Here is a 20694-nt window from a genome sequence, read left to right as displayed (position 1 = left end):
GCAGGTAGATGCGGCTGGGTATGACGGGATAGGGTGGAGGATCGTGCCTGGCCCGGTGCAACCGAGACCACCCAAAACACCTCCAGATGTGCATATGGGACCACCGATGTCCCCAGCATCGTTCCAGAGGCGGAGCTGTCACCAGGCCACCACAGGAGGGCAGTGCGAGTTTGAGCGTGCCAGGGAGCTGCAGGAAGCCGAGAAGCAGAAACGGGGAGAAAAGCCCCAAAATTATGCTTTAGGTTTTATTTTTTTCTGCCAGCAGGTTTCATGTTGGGCTGTCGGACATCGCCAGGGGTTCCTCCTCAGCCCAGCCCAGATGCCATATGAAGGTTCACCCTGGAGGGCCACCACGAGGTGGTCCATCACCCATCTCACCATCACTTGACGCTGCAACGTCTCTGGCCCCCAGCCCCACAGCAGCTTTAAGGATACACGAGCCACTCACTGCTTCAGGTAATAGTTTATTTTCTCCAGGGGTGTAAAATGTGCAGCAGGTACGTGTATAGGACCGCCGTTTTCTTAGCCAAGAGGAGTCGCAACCAAACAAGAGACCGAAACAAAGAAATCTAACAGTATCCTGCCCTACAGCAATTAGTGCAAGTCATGTAAAATGTCGGTTCAACACAGGAAAACAAGGGAAAAAAAAAAAAAAAAGAAAAGGCATTTCCAAGCCACAGGTATTTTCTCTCTTGCTGTTGGGGTGGTGGGGATCCTGGAGGTGGGGCTGGGAGGTGGGATGGGCTATGCAGGGAGAGTAGGTCTATGTTGTAGAAGAAGAGGGGTTTTTTTTTCATTTCTTCCCTTTTTATTTAGCTTGGAAAGAAAGTCACATGTGGACCAAGGAGGTGCAGGCTGTCAGAGGTGCCAAAAGGTGACAGCAGACCCTAAAAATCCCAACCATAGGCGACCTGCTGCAAAACACAGCATTTTCTTAAAATGAGATGCCTGGGGTCTCGTTTCATTGACTCTCTTATCTTAAAACCTTCCTCTCCCACCACACAATCTTCCAGCTTCAGCGCACTGTAAATAAAGCACTAATCCCCTCCAAAATGGGTGTGAAGATGCCAGGACAAGGAGCACAGAAGGTCCCACTGGGCTGCGGGCAGGGCAGGAGCGGAGAGCAGCGCTGGGCAGCGTTTGCAGCCCTGCTGGTGTTACTGGGAGTCCTGCTGAGGACCACACCTTTGGGTCGAGAGCATTTTAGAGGGTATTTTAAGAAATTATTCACTTTTTTCTTTTTCTCCAGGTGACTGCCAAACGGAAAAGCCTCCCGTTTCCCAAAGCTTTCTTTCCCTTTTTTTTTTTCATTTATTTGGTATTTCAGTTCTCTTGCACAACTGAAGAGCCTCTTGCACCCCTCGCCAAAGGGTTTCGAGCCAAGGGCAGGGAGGTGCCCATCCAGCTCCACGCCGCCCATCCGCAGGAGATGCTCCTCGTGCAGCAACACCTGGCGCCAGCAAATGCCGCGTGCGCAGCATCACCCCGGCACCGCTTCCCCCTCCACGGTCTGGATGGACCCGCAGATAACGGCAACCGTTCAGGAGCAGGAGCGTAGCCATATGCTGCTCCTAACAAGCATTTACTGAAGCTGGTTTCTTTCTGTGATTCCCATGTGGCTGATTAGCGCACAGCTCCTCTGAGCAATTTTCAGATTTTTCACCCTCCTCTTGCAATTCTGCTTTTTTTTTTTTTTTTGACATTATAAGCAAACCAGAACATGAAAATAAAATGGGGTTAAAAGCCACAAGATTAAAAAAAAAAAGAGTATTTAAGCAGCTAAAAAGTAATTCGCTTAATTTTCCTTTTGTATTTTTTGTGCTCAGTTTATGTGCTGACCCTGCCACGGTCCTGCAGGCTCTCAGCACAGATGAGATGTTCAATGACCTGCCCTAGGAGGGGGGGATTGACATTTCCATCTTCTCAAGCCACATTTTTGGACTGTGCCCGCAGGTCCAGACCCCTGCCCAAGCACTTGATGCTGTGGAGCGCTCCTTGGGAGCACGAGAGAAGGAAAATAACCAGTGGTTGTGAGAGCCTGGGGGTGTTTTGCTGGGCTTGCAGCGGGGCGTACGACCAGTGAGCCCAAGTCCCTGGTCCCCAGGCCAATGGGATCCTGGGGTGCATCAAGAGGAGTGTGGCCAGCAGGTTCAGGGAGGTTCTCCTCCTCCTCTACTCTGCCCCAGTGAGGCCCCATCCGGAGTACTGTGTCCAGTTCTGGGCTCCCCAGTTCAAGAAAGATGAGGAGCTACTAGAGAGTCTCCAGCGGAGGGCTATGAGGATGAGGAGGGGACTGGAGCATCTCTCCTATGAGGAAAGGCTGAGGGAGCTGGGCTTGTTCAGCCTGAAGAAGAGAAGGCTGAGAGGGGACCTTAGAAATGCCTCTAAATATCTGCAGGGTGGGTGTCAGGAGGACGGGGCCAGGCTCTTTTCAGTGGTGCCCAGAGACAGGACAAGGGGCAATGGGCACAAACTGAAGCAGAGGAAGCTCCAGCTGAACATGAGGAAGAACTTCTTCCCTCTGAGGGTGACGGAGCACTGGAACAGGCTGCCCAGGGAGGTTGTGGAGTCTCCTTCTCTGGAGATATTCAAGACCCGCCTGGACAAGGTCCTGTGCAGCCTGCTCTAGGTGACCCTGCTTTGGCAGGGGGGTTGGACTGGGTGACCCACAGAGATCCCTTCCAACCCTGACCATTCTGTGATTCTGTAGAGCAAATCAAGCTCAGCTCTGTCAGAGATTTATGACTCTGAAAGTGTGATGCACACTTACAAGCCCATGCTGTTTTCTTGCTTCACTTAAATTTTACTGCTGCTCTTAGTTCGTGCCTATGAACGGAGGCTCCTTTTTCTTTACTATTGTGATCTTGTTGTTGAACCAGTTTGGTAAAGAAATAGTTGTCTTTCCTCTCCTCCTGCTTGATTTAGCGATAAAAGTTTTGTTAGTTTATAGTGAAGACTTAAAACACTGTTCTGTAAAACTGTGTTAAACATTCTGTGTTTCGTATGCAGTGGAGAATATTCATTTTTTTTAATCAAGGAGAATACAGAAGACAGAAGTATCAGCTACAATGCGCTTTTCTTCAGAGCCCGAATTTTTCTGTTTTGGGGAAAGCAGCAGATTAGTACGTGCATGGAGAATGAGATTTGTGCTTAAGTGGTGGTACCTGGAAGTTAGTTTGTGATATTCAGTTTCAGATACATATGGCCTTTGTTTGAAGTCCTAGGGAAGCTTCTGTTTAAAAACAAACAAAAACAAAAAACCCAACCCAGAAACTACCCTTTAAAATTGAATTTTGTGAAGAGATAGGCTGAGGAAGTTTTGCCTGTTTTAAGCAAGATTGCAACTGTATTGACTACTTAAAACCAGAGAACTTGTTCACCTTTTGAAAACATTATCATTTACCTTGAATCACGTGTTCCATTTTGATAGCCTCCTTCATATAGAAAATATAGCACGAGATGTCAGTTTAAATGCCGGTCTAACAATGCTCTATCTTCTGTGTGAAAGGAAGTATTCTGTACATTTTTTCCATGTTTGACATCATGGTGTTTTGAATAACCATGTTCCATATTCATATCAATTTTTTGTTTTTGTTTTCAATTTATGCACAGCACTTGCTCTGAAATTTGGGGACTGAGTACACCAAACACGATAGATCAGTGGGATACAACAGGCCTTTACAGCTTCTCTGAACAAACCAGGTGAATATTCTGCCCTCTCTCGCATCATAGAAATCTTGTGGGAGGGATTTGCTTTGGAGGGTCTGTAATGGGATGCTTTAGCTGTAAAATAGACTAAAATGTTTCCTAGGCCTCTCATGGTACAGCATTTTAAAATATTTGCTTGCCAGTGTAGAAATCTGAGTGTTCTCAGCTGATGTTTTGACCAATGAAACTCTAATTGTGGAATATTCCTTTTTCATGCCAGTGCCATTGAAAGAATGGGAAGACTTGTTAAATGCAAGCTCTAATGTGATTTGGTATTTATATTAACAAAGTTGGGATACTTAATTCTTCAGACCTAATCTTACAAAGTGTTTAAACTGCTTTGTATGCCGCAAGCTTTCAGTTAAATCTCGCTAATTGGCTCAGATACGAGCTACTAAAGAATTGTTTGTGAATTCTTCAGTTAATGGTGGGCAAATTCTAAACAGGGCCTTTATTTTTTCATGTCACATTACTTGATTTGTGTGTTGAGGTTTGTCTCCCATCCCATAACAATCATATACATCTGCATTTGTGTAAGCATATGCAGTCTGTCTTAAAACTAGCAAAATGTTTTCAGGTGGTAGCAAGGCAGATGAAGTCGAGAAGATAAACTGTACAGCCCTTGCAGGATGTGCATTTGTGCTTTTTGCCTTACAGTTATACTGCCGTGTGGATCACTTGGGCAGCTGACTGCTTATAGGCTTTATTTGCAGTCCTGTGGGAATTCTTATGCTTAAAAGCCGTAAAGCATCCATGTCACAGCAAAGCCTTGAGATTTAGCAGTGGAAGGGACTATTAAGTGTGTGATTTTTATTTATTTATTTATTTATTTATTTATTTATTTTTAACAACTGTCTTCTGCATTTTTTAAAATTAAGTATATGAAGCAATCATCCTAAATACTTGGTTGGAGGTAAAGTGGCTTTTAATGAACTCTAAATTCACTGGCGATAATTTGAGCAGCTCAAAAATAAGTTAAGACACTGCTTGATGCCATCATTTTTATCACATTTGAAGCCTTTTAACAAGAGTATGAATGTCACTAACAGTGTCAGTCCACTGAATACTTAGAATAAATAAATTGCTCATCCCATGTGTGTGCACTGTTGCTTGAGTGATGGAGAGACAGCATGCAGTCTGTAAATACTTCTCAACATCTTTCCCAAATAGATCTCTCGATGGCCGTCTGCAGGTATCTCATCGTAAAGGATTACCGCATGTTATTTACTGTCGTTTGTGGCGCTGGCCAGATCTTCACAGTCACCATGAACTTAAAGCAATTGAAAACTGTGAATATGCTTTTAATCTTAAAAAGGATGAAGTATGTGTAAACCCTTACCACTACCAGAGAGTGGAGACACCAGGTAGGAAGACTGCTTCTGAATTTGTATAGCAGCATCTGTATGTACTTGTTCAGCATAACATTTTAAACAAAAAACGAAGGAAGATGATGCTTTCTGTTGCCAAAAGGACAAGATAGAGATACAGCTTTTGAGAATATCATCTCCTGGAAGTTTTTAAGAGTGAAGATACTGAAAAATCTTTACAAATGTGTTGAATACCCTTGATGAACACTTCCAGTACTGCTAGCAGTTTCCAGCTGACTAGGTGTGGTCCAGACTGAAAAGGAGGGTAGGGATGACTTACGTTTGCTAGTGTGGAATAGTCTTACTCAAAAGATACGCCAGGAATTTGATTCATCTGGTAACTAGCAGTACAGTTGCAGTATTGGCACTACTGAGAGCCAGAAAATTTCAAAACCTATTAAGAAATTGTTAGATGGTATAGACTTTTTTTTACTTTTTAGCTCACAGAAGTGTGTATTTTGAGGCTCCTACTAATACTTTGAATTTTGCTTTTCCAGTCTTGCCTCCCGTACTAGTGCCACGGCACACTGAGATTCTAACGGAGCTTCCGCCTCTCGATGACTATACCCATTCCATTCCTGAAAACACTAACTTTCCAGCTGGGATTGAACCACAGAGCAATTACATACCAGGTACTTTAACTCCCACCGCAAACAGTACACTTAACATTGTGCTATTGAAACAAAGATGTTAATTTCATCCTCCTACATGATCAAATTAATTGAAAGATGCACCAGTAAATTAAACCTAGTTGATTTCATGTATTAATTCCAACGGAAATACCTGAATGCTGTTGTTTGCAGAACATGATCCTGTGTGAAACCACATTGCTGTGGTTTCACAATAGCTTATTTGGTTTCAGTAGCTTATTTAAGATTCAGAATGCTAATGAGCACAAAGTAGACCTTCACCTTATGCTTTAAGCCTGTTTTACAAACATCTAAGGGTTGCCAAATCCTCTGTGTTGGAGATTGAGTGGTAAACTGCTGCTCAGTCTCACCACATGTAATATGTGGAGAAAACTTTAAGTTGTGAAACAGTAACTTAAAAAGTCTTTTTGATCTGTAGTTCAGAATCAATCAAGGTCTGCTTTGTATATTTGTTACTATTGTGTGCATACAGTTTTGACTTTTTAGTATAAAAGCACAACCTATCAATATTGAACTCTTAAAGAATTCCTACTCTTCCACAGCCCAAAAATAATACCAAGACTAATCTGCTACAGTGCACCCAAAAGCCTGTACCCCTATTGAAACATAAAATCGGTAACCTTTGTTTCCTGCCCCGACTTCCTCCTTCCTATCTCTTCAGGAAGCTGCCTGGAGGGTAAAACCAAGCAAAGCTGAAGTTTTCTCATAAATTTTTAGTGCAGCTATGTTACGAACAAACTGAAAATTCAGATCTGGACTCTCTGGAAGAATGACTGCCTTGAAACTCAAAAATGTGCAATGTACAAATTGTATCTATATGTTTTAAACAGGGTGTTGCTTGTGTTTTCTTTAAGTGTATCCATGAAATGAAATGGCACAAAAAAAAATTCAATTAATTTGATGCCATCTGTTTAATTTATGCCACATTTGTTGCCACCTAGGGATGGCAGATCTTTAAAGAGCAATTTAAGGTGCTAGAAGTTAGTGTTGCTTTCTTAACTTACGTATACTTTCTTGGCTCAGTCTGAGGGCTTCTGATAACATTTGTGAACAACTTACTGGAAAACCACCATTAGGAAACCCAGTGCTCTGGCAATGACCTGAAGCAACTAGGTAGCTATTTGCAGGAAATCTGTTCAAGGTGATTGCAAGATACTCACATGACCTTCAAATGTTTATGCAGCTAACCACACCTTGCCTCCTTCCCTTTGTCACTGACACCTCCTGTTGTGTTCATATCATGGCGTCTTACTTTATTTGACCTTGCTAACTCAATCTTGAATACTTAGCTAGGTTCTGATAAGCCTCCTGTGTCTTGACAGCCTGCTGTCAAGAACCGTTTTCTTTAGCAGTAGGCCATCCTAACAACCGTGGTAGTTCCACACCATGATACTGTCAGTGCTTGGCCTGCAGAGAGGTTGGTTGTACCTACAGCTGGGAAGATGGCGATCGTGAAGGTGCAGGGTGGCCTTTGGGGCTCTGTGTTCCCTTTCAGGTTACAGACACGCTGAGCTGCATTGTCCAAGCTTCTGTCAGTATTCAAGCTCTGCTACGAATTTTTAATGGTGCACTTGAGCATTTATTTCCAGCTGTGATGGTGCTCAACCTCTGACCCTAAACCAGTATTAATAGCACTAGGTGGAGGAAATCTCCTCTGTTCAGACAGAGACTAGATATGGAAAATAATCTGTGCCAAAGAGACTAGATTAGCAACCAGAAACAGGAGGCATGGGTTGGGTTGGAAATGGTTATTGACCTTTTACCTTTAACAAATGATTGGGAGATGGGTGGAGTCCACTTTATCACAATGAATTCTATAAAAATGTTCAAAGCAAGTATGATTTTTGTTGTCATACTTCTTGCTAGTAAAGATTTCCATTAATGGTCCTTTTAAATCCTCACTTGGATTTTGTCACATCTGTATTTAGCACGCTAGTTTTACAGAGTGAACCAAAGATACAATTATTCTGGTTCATTTTTATTTAATCAACTGACTTAATCCAGTTTCCTCTCGCTGACTTCCGTCTGATCTTACTATGTTGCTGTAAATCTCAGGCGTGATATTTGATACAATTTGATTTTAATTCTGAAGCAAAAGGCTTTATCTTTAAATTTCTGCTGTTTGGTAATAATGTAATTAAATGCGTTTAATCCTTTGGATGTCTCAGAGACAATTCTAAGGCAGTTGTAGAGATAGTTAGCTTCAAACGCTTTCACTAAAGAAACTCAGGTTTTGCCTTTAATATGTAGGAAGAGACATTTGCCCAGTTCAAAGAAAATTATTTCCTGAAAGGCAGTTGGGTAACTCATTATCTAGATTACAAAGTACATTTTGAGTGGAGGAAAGGAACCAACTGTATTCTCCTGGGTTTTGAAGATTTCTGTGGAATTAGACACAGTTTCTGGTATTGGAACCCTTCAAAGTTGTTACTGAGTTTACTTTGGTCTGTGAAACTCCATCTGTAAAGAATGCTGGTTAAAAGAGTAGCTGATCATTTTAGTAGAGCTTGGAAGTAATAATAATGATAATAGAGCTTGTGCAGCGTAACTAGTTAGATAATATAGTTATCATTAATGAGTGAAATCAGCTCTTGGATATTGAAGAAAAATGGATTTGGGGACTGAACTGAAAACTGACCTTTAAATCTAGCAACTTCTGTAAGGCGTGGGAGGGTATCTGATCGGATGGTTATACTACAGAAAGACAGCTCACTTTTTTTTGTAGAAGTCACCATTCCTTTGTGATTCTACTAAATGTGAAAGCTGTTGATCACAATTGCGAAATTGTTACTCATTGTAGTAAAAGTATCTTGTCTTAAATGGAACAAACAAGGATTAGCTGTTAATTATATAACATATTTGAGCAATTGACTGGCATACATGAGATGATACGTTTTACCTAGATGATAAGGCAGGTAATGGGTTTGAAATCCTACTGGAAGGAAAAAGGGACGGCAAAATGAGATTCCAATTCAATGTTCAGGTATCTTATGGAGCTCATGAAAACTTGAGGACAAAAACGCCAAGTGCTAAATCTTACAAATTTCCCCAGTCATTGAACCAATAGGTGGATATCCTTTTTTTTTTTTTTTTTTTTTTTTGACAGAAACACCACCTCCGGGATATATCAGTGAAGATGGAGAAACGAGTGACCAACAGTTGAACCAAAGCATGGATACAGGTAAAATTTTTTTTTCACTACTTTGAAGACTTGGGACTGCTGGTTGTGATCACTCTGCGTTGGAGCATGAATTCAGCCCAAACGATGATGGCAGTAGCCTTCTGTACACCCTGGTGGTTTCTGTTTAAAATATCATTTTCAGTCGTTCGTGAACAAAATCTTTTTTTGCTGGGGGAATGCTTTTGAAACATTCTGTACCATATTAAGTACATTTCATTTGTTTCATAACAAAAGCATACAGGTCTAATTATGGCTTCATCAGAAAGCCTTAAAATAGATTTTACTAGCTGACTGGTTTCAACCTAGCCCTAACTTTACCTTCTGGAAGCAGGTTCATTGAAGCAAAGTGTCTGTTGGCCTAAAGTTATAGAAATGTTGCATTTTGAGAACCTGTCTCTGAACTCTAGCAACCTTATCACTTCTGCCGTGTTTCAAATTAGTTCTTGTATGGCAGGTGCTATTGAAGTAGTACAAACATTAAGCATTTCTGCCTTTGTATGAAAGAGTTTCTAGATAATCTGGTTGGCCTGAGACTTGGACAAAGCATGGTTAATGTGCTGGATAAGAACCTCCTGCTATGTGCTGGCAGACTGGAGTGTGTGTTTGGTTAGCTAATGTTAGCAACCTTTTTCAGTTAATTGGAATCAACTGCACTAGTTGCTGTAAGAACTGCAATGTTTTCCCACTATGTGACAATAGGTACCTTAATTAAATAAGCCTGACATCAGCAGTCCTTGTAGGAATGTTTCTGTGCAAAGCCTCTCTGTGTTTTGCCTACTAGTGCGCAAATTGTGTTGGAGAGTTCATGGTTTTTCTGAGTTTTGTTCATTCTTCCTTCCAGGAAAAAATAGTTTCCTCAAATGAGGAAATCCAGCTTGTTCTTTTCTAGAGATAAAGCCTCTCCTTTCAGAATAGAGAGGCAATATCTTGATTGTCTCATCCACTTTTTTCTTAGCCTTTTTTTTTTTTTTCACTGAATTTGGGAGGAAGTCACTGCCTGCTCACCGGAGAAGTGCATAAATAGTTATGTGCACAGAGCATGCATAAAGTCAGAGCTCTTTCAAATATGGTGCTAAAGTGTTAATTGAGGCTTTACGAGGAGGGGTAGGTTTCCAGGAGTCTGGAAAATTAAATATAATCTTAATTCAGAATAAGCATGTGACATGCTGGAAAACTGGTTGTAGGATTTCCGAGGTTTCTTATTCCAAAGAATTTTCATGTGAAACTCTAGATAATGGTTACACCTACCCATCTGAAATAATGAGAATCATTTGCTCTGAAACAATCTGTATTGCTTCAACAGGATCTCCAGCAGAGCTGTCTCCTAGTACTCTCTCCCCGGTTAATCATAGCCTGGGTAAGCTGGAAATACTTCTAATTGTTTCTCTGTGTGTGATGACTCTTCTTTATATGTATAATGACATGAAAAATGAAAATGTACTTTAAAAAAGTAAGAGCTGTATTAGGAGGAGACTATTGGGTTGACTTCCTGATGATAAAGATAATAGGGCTGGGTTAATAACTTGTTAAAAACCAGTCTCTTTCTGTAACTGTTGAGCTTCTAGCAAAGAGAAAGAATAATATGGTTGTGTGTGCAGGGATAGCATTTCTAAAATAAATAGTTTAAAGGACATTAGCCTATGTGTAGTGCTGCCCAGACTTGCTATCTCCCTTGTACGTGTGTTCTGCTGCTCTTCTCATGTGCTGTTTCACCTGTGACCACAACATAATTATTGCTCCCACATCAGGTGCCACTGCTGTGTGTCTGTATAAATGCCTCGGGAAGATCAGATTCCCTTGGGTTCGTTTAGGGAACGGTGACAGGATGTGACAGGAAAATGCTGTGCAGAATGCTGAGTAAGTAATTAGGATAGGGAAAAAGGGGAAGCAGCACAGGAAAAGCTGAAGATGCACAGGGAAGATACTGAGCTCGAGTAGGGGAGAGTAAAAGGAGATTAGAGCTGCCTTTCAATACAGAGACAGTATATGATCTAGTGTAATACAAGGGAATATCATTTTCCTATGAATATATTTTCCTTTGTGTGGTTCAGTGTTTGATAGTTTAAGCTTTAACATTGCCAAAATGTTTTGCAAGGTATAGAAAGGCAACAGAAATGTTTCAGCATCTGGCGCTCACAGTAACTTTGGCTCAATCATTTTGCCGAGCGAAATGCAAACACTGAACTGCAGGAGCTGTGGTCAGATTAGATCACTCCTCCTTCCCCTTCTTCCCATGTGTGGAATACTGAATTCCGCTCTGTTTATTGGGGTGGGTAAAAATGACGGCAAGCAAAATACAATTTGAGTAGTTTGAGGAGACGAGTGCTGTCATTGCTGAAAGAGACGAGTAGCAGGGCAGATAGATGACTTTTTCAGCCTCAAATTCTCTGTTAACCTTGTTTTTAATAATTTTTTTCAGACTTGCAACCAGTTACTTACTCGGAGCCTGCATTTTGGTGTTCAATAGCATATTACGAATTGAATCAAAGAGTGGGAGAAACCTTCCATGCATCGCGGCCTTCCCTGACTGTAGATGGCTTTACAGATCCATCAAATTCAGAACGATTTTGTCTAGGTCTGCTTTCCAATGTAAACAGAAATGCTACAGTGGAAATGACAAGGCGACGCATAGGTAAAATTCTCTGACATTTTAACTATTTCATTTCGGTTTAGCCATTAAATTATCTGGAATGATCCAGGTAGGATGGGCAAATCCACGTGTTGGGATCCTTTCACCCTTGTGCAGCCAGCCATTGAACTCTCTCGAGGCTTGGCAAGGAGAGCTTGGTCTCTCTTTGCTAAGGACAGGCATGGAAAAATAGAGAGGTCACAGCTTCTGAAATCAGGGAGCAATGTAGCAGCTTCTGCTACCGCAGCCAGTTGCAATTGGGAAGAGACATAGCAATAGCTGGAGCTGCAAGGAGCTGCCTTTCCTCGATCAGTTGTCACTAAGTTGGTGGCAGCAGCAGTCACACAGCTGTCAGGCCGAGCGCAGCACAGGAGAGGAAGCCACTCAGCTGTATGGGGTTTCTGTTGCTCACCTTGCTGTTCTCTGCCTTCTGGAAAAAAGATGATGAACCAAAGCATCCCAAGGGACAGGTTTTTGGCTTTCAGGCTCCTCGTTGGACCACTCTGCCGTGGGTAGCATTTATGTTCAGAGTTGCTTATCATTGAAGTTTAAGCTTTAATTACAAAATATTAACATGTTGCTTAGTTTATTCTAATTTATAAAATGCAGAATGGACATTGGTAGTACTTCTTGAGTTCTTTTCTGAAATGGAAAAGCTGCCATTGAGATAACACGCTGTTACGACATGATCAAGATTTCCTTTGTAATGGTTAGTAAAGAATATTGTTTTCCACAGTGCGGCATCTTGGCTTTAAGCTCTTCGTTAAACTTCTTTTGTTTTTTTCTGAATTGTTTTACTTAGCAACTTTCATGAGATTTTTTTGCTTTACTTTTAGTAAAAAAGTTCAGCCTCTTTAGAATAACCTTCTGACTCCCTCTATGCCAAATCCAAATGCTTGTCTAAAAATTTTAGATGTGCAGAAAACCAGGCTATGCCTGTGCTGACTGATCAAAATGGTCCATGATGAGGAAAAGCATAAATGTGAGGAGCTCTTACTTTTTTTTGTAGAGCAGCTCATATTTTGTTTGAAAAATAGTTTTGAAGAAAAAAGGGAAGAGAAACTATGGCCTTTAAATAACCTTTTAATTATAAAAAGTTTTGTTTGTGAGATTAGTTATATGTTACTTATCTTACTTCTGCTAGAAATAAATATTTTGTTTTCCGCTTGTGGAGAACAAGATCAGAATTTAAAAGCGAACAATAGGATTTCTTACGGGTATTTTTTTTGTAATAGGGCTAAATGAAGTGCTGTTCTTGTTATAGTACTACACAGAAGGGGTATGCAGTGGGTTGTGAAATAGTGTGGGGGCATGTAAGCGAAGAGTGTTGAAGTGGGATACTTGTGTTTTCCTTTTGTGCCGTAGTGACCTGTGCCGCTTCATATGCAGCACTTTTAATATTAGCGTAAGTTTTAATTCTGTTGAATATAATTTTTTTGAATCTGACATTTTTATTTCAATTTTGGTATTTCTTTAAGTGAAGAAGTTATTTGGTAACAAACACTGCTTCCTAACTTGGATTTGGTTACAAGCCATTACGTGACTAGAAAATTATGTCTCACTCATGACCAAAAATTATTCTGCTTCTCCTTCTAATATTGTGCGTTTGTGGGAGAAAAAATGCAAGTTAATTGTTTTCTGCTCCTGCTACAGCTGTCAGCCCAGCAGTGTGATCCTGTAGATAATTGATTTCTGTTTCTATTGTAAAGAAAAACCTTGGCCTTCCCCGAAACAAAATACTCCCTTGTTTGTTAATCTGCTTGGGTCATATCGTAACTAGTGTGCCTTTGAATTTTGTTGCAGGAAGGGGAGTACGTCTCTATTACATTGGTGGAGAAGTTTTTGCTGAGTGCCTAAGCGATAGCGCCATTTTTGTGCAGAGCCCCAACTGTAATCAAAGATATGGCTGGCATCCTGCAACTGTGTGCAAAATTCCACCAGGTTAGTAGCCTACCGAAGGTCACGTGTAAAAAGATCCAGTGGATGTATTCACTGGATGACATTTTGCTTTCCTTTGTAGTTTTGGGCTTCTGCGTAGCAAGCAAGTATTCATTGATTGTACCCTTTTGACTTCTTTTTTCTTTATAGGATGTAATCTAAAAATCTTTAATAACCAAGAATTTGCTGCTCTTCTGGCTCAATCTGTGAATCAGGGGTTTGAAGCAGTCTATCAGCTTACTAGAATGTGTACCATAAGAATGAGTTTTGTCAAAGGATGGGGAGCTGAATACAGGTAAGAAAAAAAAAACAGCTTTGCTTTTAAATTTAGGTTAATAATTTTTTTCTTTCATTAATACACTATTTCTGTCTGGCTTGAAAGCCATACATATGGGCTTATTACTAGTATTGTAGATAAGCTGTCTGCAAGTTGAACCCATATTTGACTTTTTCTCACCCTTAGCTATGGAGCTCCTAAGTCATAAAGACCAATAAACTGATTTTAGAATTACACTGCAGTCAGCTGTTGAGCAAGGAGTTTTGTCAAAGATCTGTTTCCTCGCTCAGTCCTGCTTGCTTTTTGTGGTGAAATCACTGACAACATCTAGAAGTTTCACAGTTTGTGCTGTGAAATTATTGGCTGTTTGTTAGACGTACAGGCATTTTGGTCTCCGTGCTGTTCTACGTGGGGTATAATGAGTTCGTTAGGTTGTGGTGTGGGATGCAGTTGGTAGTACCCGACGGAAAGAATTGGAGTCACTTGGAGTGGATTCTACAGAATAAAGCAGCTGGAGAACACAGGTTTAAGGGATGGCAAATATTTTGGAACTTCTAGTGGAAAAAACTTTGCAGGAGTAAGATGACTGTGTTTATGTAGTAAAACTGCTAAAAACGGGTTTCAAGTGGAAAAAATAGTCTTTTATCTACTTTTTAATAGATTCCAATTGTATTCTCTACTAGCAGAAGCTAAGAGCTATAGTTGAGGGCAGTGCCTGTTTTTAACGTAGTGTGGGAATTTGGGAAGAAAAGGAATTGACTTCTGAGCAGTATTAAAGATGTCGTTATTTTGGAGAACTAGAGATGTGGTTTTAAACAAATCCCTTAAACCTCTCTCGAAATTGCCCACTGAAAGAATAGAAGTCTGATGTATCAATACCCTATTGCAATACATCATGATTTTTTTTTTTTTTTAAATCCAGATCATTTTGAAAGTTGAATAATGGCATATAGGTTCCACTGTGAATCCTGGGCTTTTGATTCTTTTATCTACTCTTGAAATATATACATGTAAATAGCGGCATCAGTACGTGGGGGAGGCTTCTGGGCTAAATGAAGCCATTTCTGTAAAAGCCTAATTAGATGAAATGAGAAATTTGAGTAATGGAATAAATTGGTACCTCTTTGTTAGCAAGAGGTACCCAAGAAAGAATCTGGCTCAAGTTTAAAGAACTGTTGGATTTGGCTCAAAAGGAGTATGTATACACTTAACGCATAATTAAATACAACATTCAAATTGGAACAGAAGAAAGGCTTAATCAGTCAGATTATACGGAGGCAACTTGAAGTGAATGGAGTGTAAGTGCTGGGTTAAAACAGTGGGGAAGCTTTTGCTAAAGTTATTTCTAAGGAGGGAGAATGTTGGTTATTAGTAGTCTATAAGCCCGTCGGAGATCGTAGGGCTGAAAAAGCTTCAGTGGAAACACTGCCAGAACCCGATTACTGACATAATGCTTAACTAGTTTCTTTGCATCTTTCTTTAAGATGGTGCTAATAAATTATTGATGCACTAAACTTATAAGTTATGCTGCAGTTGTGATTAAAACAAGTAGAGGTTGCTCCTACAAACACAACCTTGACTTTCAATGATTGTAGTCTGAATTGCCAAAATAGACCATGAAGCAGTGTAAAATCCATGAGTCTTGTTAAAACTTCCATGCTTCATGATTATGTCAATATGTTTCTCACAGAACAGGCTTTGGCAAAGCCACAGCATTGCTTACCTGTTAGGCATATGTGCATAAACGTGCAGATATGGCAAAGTGGTAGATGCTATAACCTTGGTAGACGCTATAACCTTGGTAGACAAAATGGCGTGTAGCTGTTTCCTCAATCTATGTTGGTTTGAATGGAGGATGGTGGTAGAAGTTCAGATCAGCAGACAAGTGTTCAAGTTAACACAGGAACTATCCAGGTCTAGGATCATCTTCTGAAGAAAATGAAGTAGAGGTAATTGCAGCAAAGAGACTTAGTGATACAGGAACTGGAAATCCATGTGTGGAAGAGGCTGACTTTTAGCTTTGAGACAGCTGCTAAGTGATTGTCGCTGTTTTATCAACTTTAGCCAGTGGAGCGCAAAGCCAGGGCTGTTGAACAGAACTAGTTATAGAATGTTGAGGAAGTGTGTTGTGGAACACATTGTGTAGGGGAGTTGACAGCAATGGAATAACGAACTTCCTTCTTTGGGAAGAGGATTCGAGGCTAAACGGAATTATATTTTCTGTGGTTTAGATTGTTCTTTTATTGGATCACTTTGTTTTGGCATAGGCATTTGGGGCTAAGATAACAATGTTTTTTAGAGTGCTGGGAGAACACAGACCCCAGCTGCTTGCTTCTGCTACAAAATGTTGAAACCACAGACAGCTTTCAAAATCCATCCTCTCACTGGCTTAATCTTTCTGCCTTTTCAGTTCCTCTGTTTGTATAAACAGATTTCCATAAAGTGAAGGGTTGCAGTGCCGACAGTAAAAATGAAGTGGCTGGGTTTGTGTCTGACTCATCTGCTGCTTTTGAATCTTGATGCCTCCTTGCTTTGACTTTGGGATAGCTAGAATTACTAGGAAAAACTGGCTTAGCAACAGTAGTCTTGCCGGTCTAGTTTGGGAAAACTCCCATGCCTGGAGTGGATACAGTGAAATAACAGGATTTCTCAGGCAGGGTATGTCCAATACTGATTTCTTTACTTTGGAGATGAGAAGGAAGATTTTTGAATAATAGGTCTCTGAAACAAGGATATGTGGGAGAGGGAATGAAGCTTTTATGGTTGTCAACCCTGCAGCTTTACTGAGGCTTTCTATATGGTGTTCTTAATTCAGGGCTTCTGTTGTGGAAAATTCTAAGCAAATTGATGTAGGAGACAAGGGGAAACACAGTTTTTACTTGAATTGTTTGCATGAGGCTGTTACTGTACAAAAGATGTAGAAGTGTAAGATTACAGGAAATCAGAGATGAAGCTTGGTGTTCCTTTGAGATAGCATCAGTTAGCACAGTGTAACCACATACTGTGTTTTGATGTAGCGTTTCTGACAACATCTAGCAGTTTCCTTATACATTTATCTTGCCAATTGCTCCAAAAGGCCAGACCTTATCGTAGAATCACAGAATGGTTTGGGGTGGAAGGGACCTTAAAGATCATCTGGTTCCAACCCCCTGCTATGGGCAGGGACCCCTTCCACCAGCCCAGGGTGCTCGGAGCTCCATCCAACCTGGCCTTGAACACTGCCAGGGAGGGGGCAGCCACAGCTTCTCTGGGCAACGTGGGCCAGGGCCTCACCACCCTCATGGGGAAGAATTTCTTCCTGATATCTAATCTAAACCTACCCTGTTTCAGTCTGAAGCCATCACCCTTTATGATTGCAATAGTACTGTGCTGTTTGGCCACACTGACAGTGTGGAGCCAAGTGTTTCTCTTCAGTATTGTTCCGTAGTTGTCGGCAAAATTCAAACGCAGTTCTGAATGCAGACTCTTTGAAGGTTAAGATACAGCAGCACACAGCTATCTGATGTGAACACGTCGTTGGCTGGACAATCTTCAGTTCTGAATTTCTTTTTAGAAGTAAGGCTTTTGGTGTGGCACTTGAAGCGAATGCTGCAGTTCTTGTTTTCCAGAGCAGAATATTCTCGATGTATTATGTATAGGCATGTAATTATTGATGTGTCATATAGATATGGGTTATTCAGTGGGTGTTTTTTTTTTTTTGTTTGGGTTTTTTTTCCTTGAAAGACTATCTGAATAAAGCTTAATAAAAGTTAAGGTAATGGTTGCAGATTTTTATCTTTCTGTGTAGTAGATATGGATGGAAACATATTTGATCATGTGCTGGAGGACTTAATGGTAGCCAAAGCTGCTTTCTGACTTTCCTATTATTCTTTATTTTCTAGGCGGCAAACAGTAACAAGCACTCCTTGCTGGATTGAACTTCATCTGAATGGACCTCTACAGTGGTTGGACAAAGTATTGACTCAGATGGGCTCCCCTTCAGTACGCTGCTCCAGCATGTCGTAAAACTCCTTCCTCCGTTACCAGTGGGCTAAATATCGAGTCCATTCAACAGACTTAATATAACAGCTCATCTGTCGTAGTATTTGTGTGTGGTCCCCATGAACTGTTTACTATTCAAAAAGGTTTTTAAAAGAAAAAAAAAAAGAAAAACAGCACTTGAGGTCTCATCGATTAAAGCACCTTGTGGATTCTGTTTCCTATACTCTAATATTAGATGAAAATTTAGTGTATAGAAATGCCTTCTTCAGAAAGAAGAAGGGACAGTTCTAAAGACTCTTAATGGTGTTTTTATTGGTTATATAATTGAGTGTCCTGATGGTGAATAGCTAAGTATATGTACAGGTATCATGATCTCAAATATCACAGTATTGTGCTGTTCTACATTTTAGTTCCCAGAAATAGCTGTTTGGTTTTTTGATTGGGGCAAATTTCTCATAAAATTCCAAGATCCTGCTCCTTTATTCTTTTATATTTTTTTATATAAGCAGGTTTTTGAGTTGTCCTAAACGTAAGAAGCAGACTTTCCTTGTAGAAAAGCTTAACTTCTTGCTGCCTTTTTAAAAAGAAAATCTCTCCATTGAAAGGGAAAGAAATGTCTTGAGATTCACCTGTGAAATCTTAAGACACTTTATATGCTTAATGGGGCCTAAAATGAATTCATATTATAAATTCCGAGTGTCCATCACACTAGGAGTCTACTTTTCCCTACCCATCTGAGTTGATGCATCTGTTGCCAGCAGTATTGCTGGCAGTGAAGTAATTTGGGACTTTTTTTTGTACCTCGAGTCATTGAAATCAGTGTTTTTTCTCATGGAATGAGAATTTACTGTAGCATTGGATACTGGATTAAGTATGCAAGGTTATTGGCTTACCCCTTATGTCTGTATTTTTTTCATTACAGATGTCACTTGAAATCATGTTTTTTAGTTTATTGGAGCCAAATACCTTGAAAAAAATCCTTTCCTGGGGTAAGCTAGACTCTTTTGTATAGGTTTTAAATAGATGCAGCTTCTTAACATATTTCGGTAACAGAATTTAAATTTCTGATCTGAGTGGCTTTGTATAGCTTGCTTACATACCAGATCATACGTATTCATTATGTCATAATGGGCCTTGTTATTAAAAGTAGTTGCTTCTGCAAAACCTCTAGGATAGTGGTTGCTGAGGTATGACCAGCGAAGGAGGACTTCTAGGTTCTTCGTGACAGTGCATGTTATTGTGAACCCTTGGACACTACAGCTGCACCATATTAAAAATATTCTGAAATATATTCTACAAATAAGTCTGGGTTGGGGAAGGGTTGGGATCTGTATAGAAGGGTTATTCTGACTTGAAAAATGCACATCTTACTAACAATCTTGTGATCTAGCTGTCTGTCATTCTTTTGTTATTGTGGCAGTAGCAGGATTGCCTTTGTCTGTTTTTTCCCATTGTTTCATCCATTACACTAGTCCTGTACTTTGTAAGTACAGCTAGTGAGAACTTAGCTTTGAGAACAAAAACGTGGCCAGTGTTACAGCTTTTAATCAGTTGACTGAATTGATGATAGCGATGGATATTTTTATGCCGTAATGACTAGGGCATAGAAGCAATACCAAAAATCAAGCCTTGAAAAAGTGGGCCAGACACCTTTAAAAAAAATTGGCAAAGCAGTTACCAGTTTGTGCTAGTTTTACCAGTAGACTAATGTATTGGTAGAACTTGTGAACCTAAGAAATAAGTTTCATGCGTGTTGCATTTGCCTAATATGTGAATACACTAATAAAAGTTTTAATTCTCACGATGGTTGGGTTTTTTATTAATTGCTGTATATATTTTCTGGTGAAGGTTAGGAATCATTTGCCCAAATAAATGGCGCAAGTGTCCTGCATGTTGTGGCTGGAAAGGTGTGGTTTAGGTGTTAAAATCACTTCTTACACAGCTGTCATAGAGGTTGTAGATCTCTGTGTGTGTTTAATGATACAGGCTTCTACTCCAGATCAAGCTTATTAATCCAGTTGCTTTTCTCTTCTGCAATCAAACTGCATCCTACTAGCTCAGATGTTTACTTTCACCTGTGAAACAGTTCGATAAGGGCGACTTGTCTGGATGAAAGACTCCGTTGCATTTATGAGCAGGTTGCAGCTTGAATCAGTTGGGTGATGGAATTGCGTAGCCTCCTTGCTGTGAATTTCTCTGTGTGTTCTTTCAGTTATGGCGATAGTACTTGCTTTTCCTTGAATGTTGTAATAACCTTGATTGTGCCCTTTTTTGGTGTGCGCTTCCAAGTAGCGTACAAGGACACGGAGGACGTTATCTGTGGACCTGTGGTGCTGCCTGCGTGCAAGGCCATCTCAGTCTGTATAGAAGTCACTTTTTCTGACTTCTGTTAGTAACACTATAAAATATTGTCTCCTGCCGTTACTGTTTCAGCCACAGTTTAGTGGAACAAGGGAACTTGTCTGCATTCGAAATGTTCGCCTGCCTGTATTTTATTTAAATAATTTGGTAGTTCTTGAGTAACTTTAACCTACTCCTGTTTCTTAATCCAGTGCCTTTCTGACTTAGCCCACTGCAGTGCTGCTCTTCCTCAAAACCTGACTGGTGCCTGTTCAAGTGTCTGAATGTGGAATGCCTGTAGTAGGTAAGGAATGTGACTTCATCCCTCATCTCTTCTGCCAGTCGAAGTACTGATGGCCAAAGTACAAATGAAAAGTGAATTTTTTTTTGAGGTTGTTTTGTTAAATAAAATACTTACCAAGCAGGGAGTACTCAACTGGAGATACTGTTAAGTATGGGCAGCCAGCTAGTTATCTGTATCGTGAAGCTGGAAAAACTCTCTATGTACCTGTTGCCTGAAGTTTGGACTGGGATTCCGTGTGCCTGGGTTCTGGTCTCTCTCGTGTCACTAGCCTTGTCTGAGCTTGGTTTTCATAGCACTGCCAAAGCCAAGTAATCAAAAA

At 40.5% G+C, this 20694-nt stretch overlaps 1 protein-coding gene across 1 annotated transcript; it reads left to right on the top strand.

The window, feature by feature from the left end:
- The first annotated feature begins 486 nt into the window (after nucleotides 1–486).
- Nucleotides 487–18292, top strand: LOC142365454 (mothers against decapentaplegic homolog 2-like). The gene is made up of 10 exons (XM_075446287.1): nucleotides 487–497; nucleotides 3613–3702; nucleotides 4879–5072; nucleotides 5573–5707; nucleotides 8832–8906; nucleotides 10210–10263; nucleotides 11326–11538; nucleotides 13339–13476; nucleotides 13624–13768; nucleotides 17632–18292. The coding sequence occupies exons 1-10, from the start codon at nucleotides 487–489 to the stop codon at nucleotides 17753–17755; spliced, it is 1179 nt and encodes a 392-aa protein (XP_075302402.1). The 3' UTR covers nucleotides 17756–18292.
- The last annotated feature ends 2402 nt before the right edge of the window (nucleotides 18293–20694 follow it).

Source organism: Opisthocomus hoazin, chromosome W, assembly GCF_030867145.1.
Source record: "Opisthocomus hoazin isolate bOpiHoa1 chromosome W, bOpiHoa1.hap1, whole genome shotgun sequence".
Taxonomy (NCBI): domain Eukaryota; kingdom Metazoa; phylum Chordata; class Aves; order Opisthocomiformes; family Opisthocomidae; genus Opisthocomus; species Opisthocomus hoazin.
This window is presented reverse-complemented; position numbering and strand designations above follow the sequence as displayed.

Excerpts from the sequence above, each read along its gene's own strand:
- LOC142365454 (XM_075446287.1), top strand. Across the intron at positions 8,907-10,209 it reads GAACCAAAGCATGGATACAG|GATCTCCAGCAGAGCTGTCT; the intron begins GTAAAATTTTTT and ends TTGCTTCAACAG. Across the intron at positions 13,769-17,631 it reads GGATGGGGAGCTGAATACAG|GCGGCAAACAGTAACAAGCA; the intron begins GTAAGAAAAAAA and ends TTTATTTTCTAG.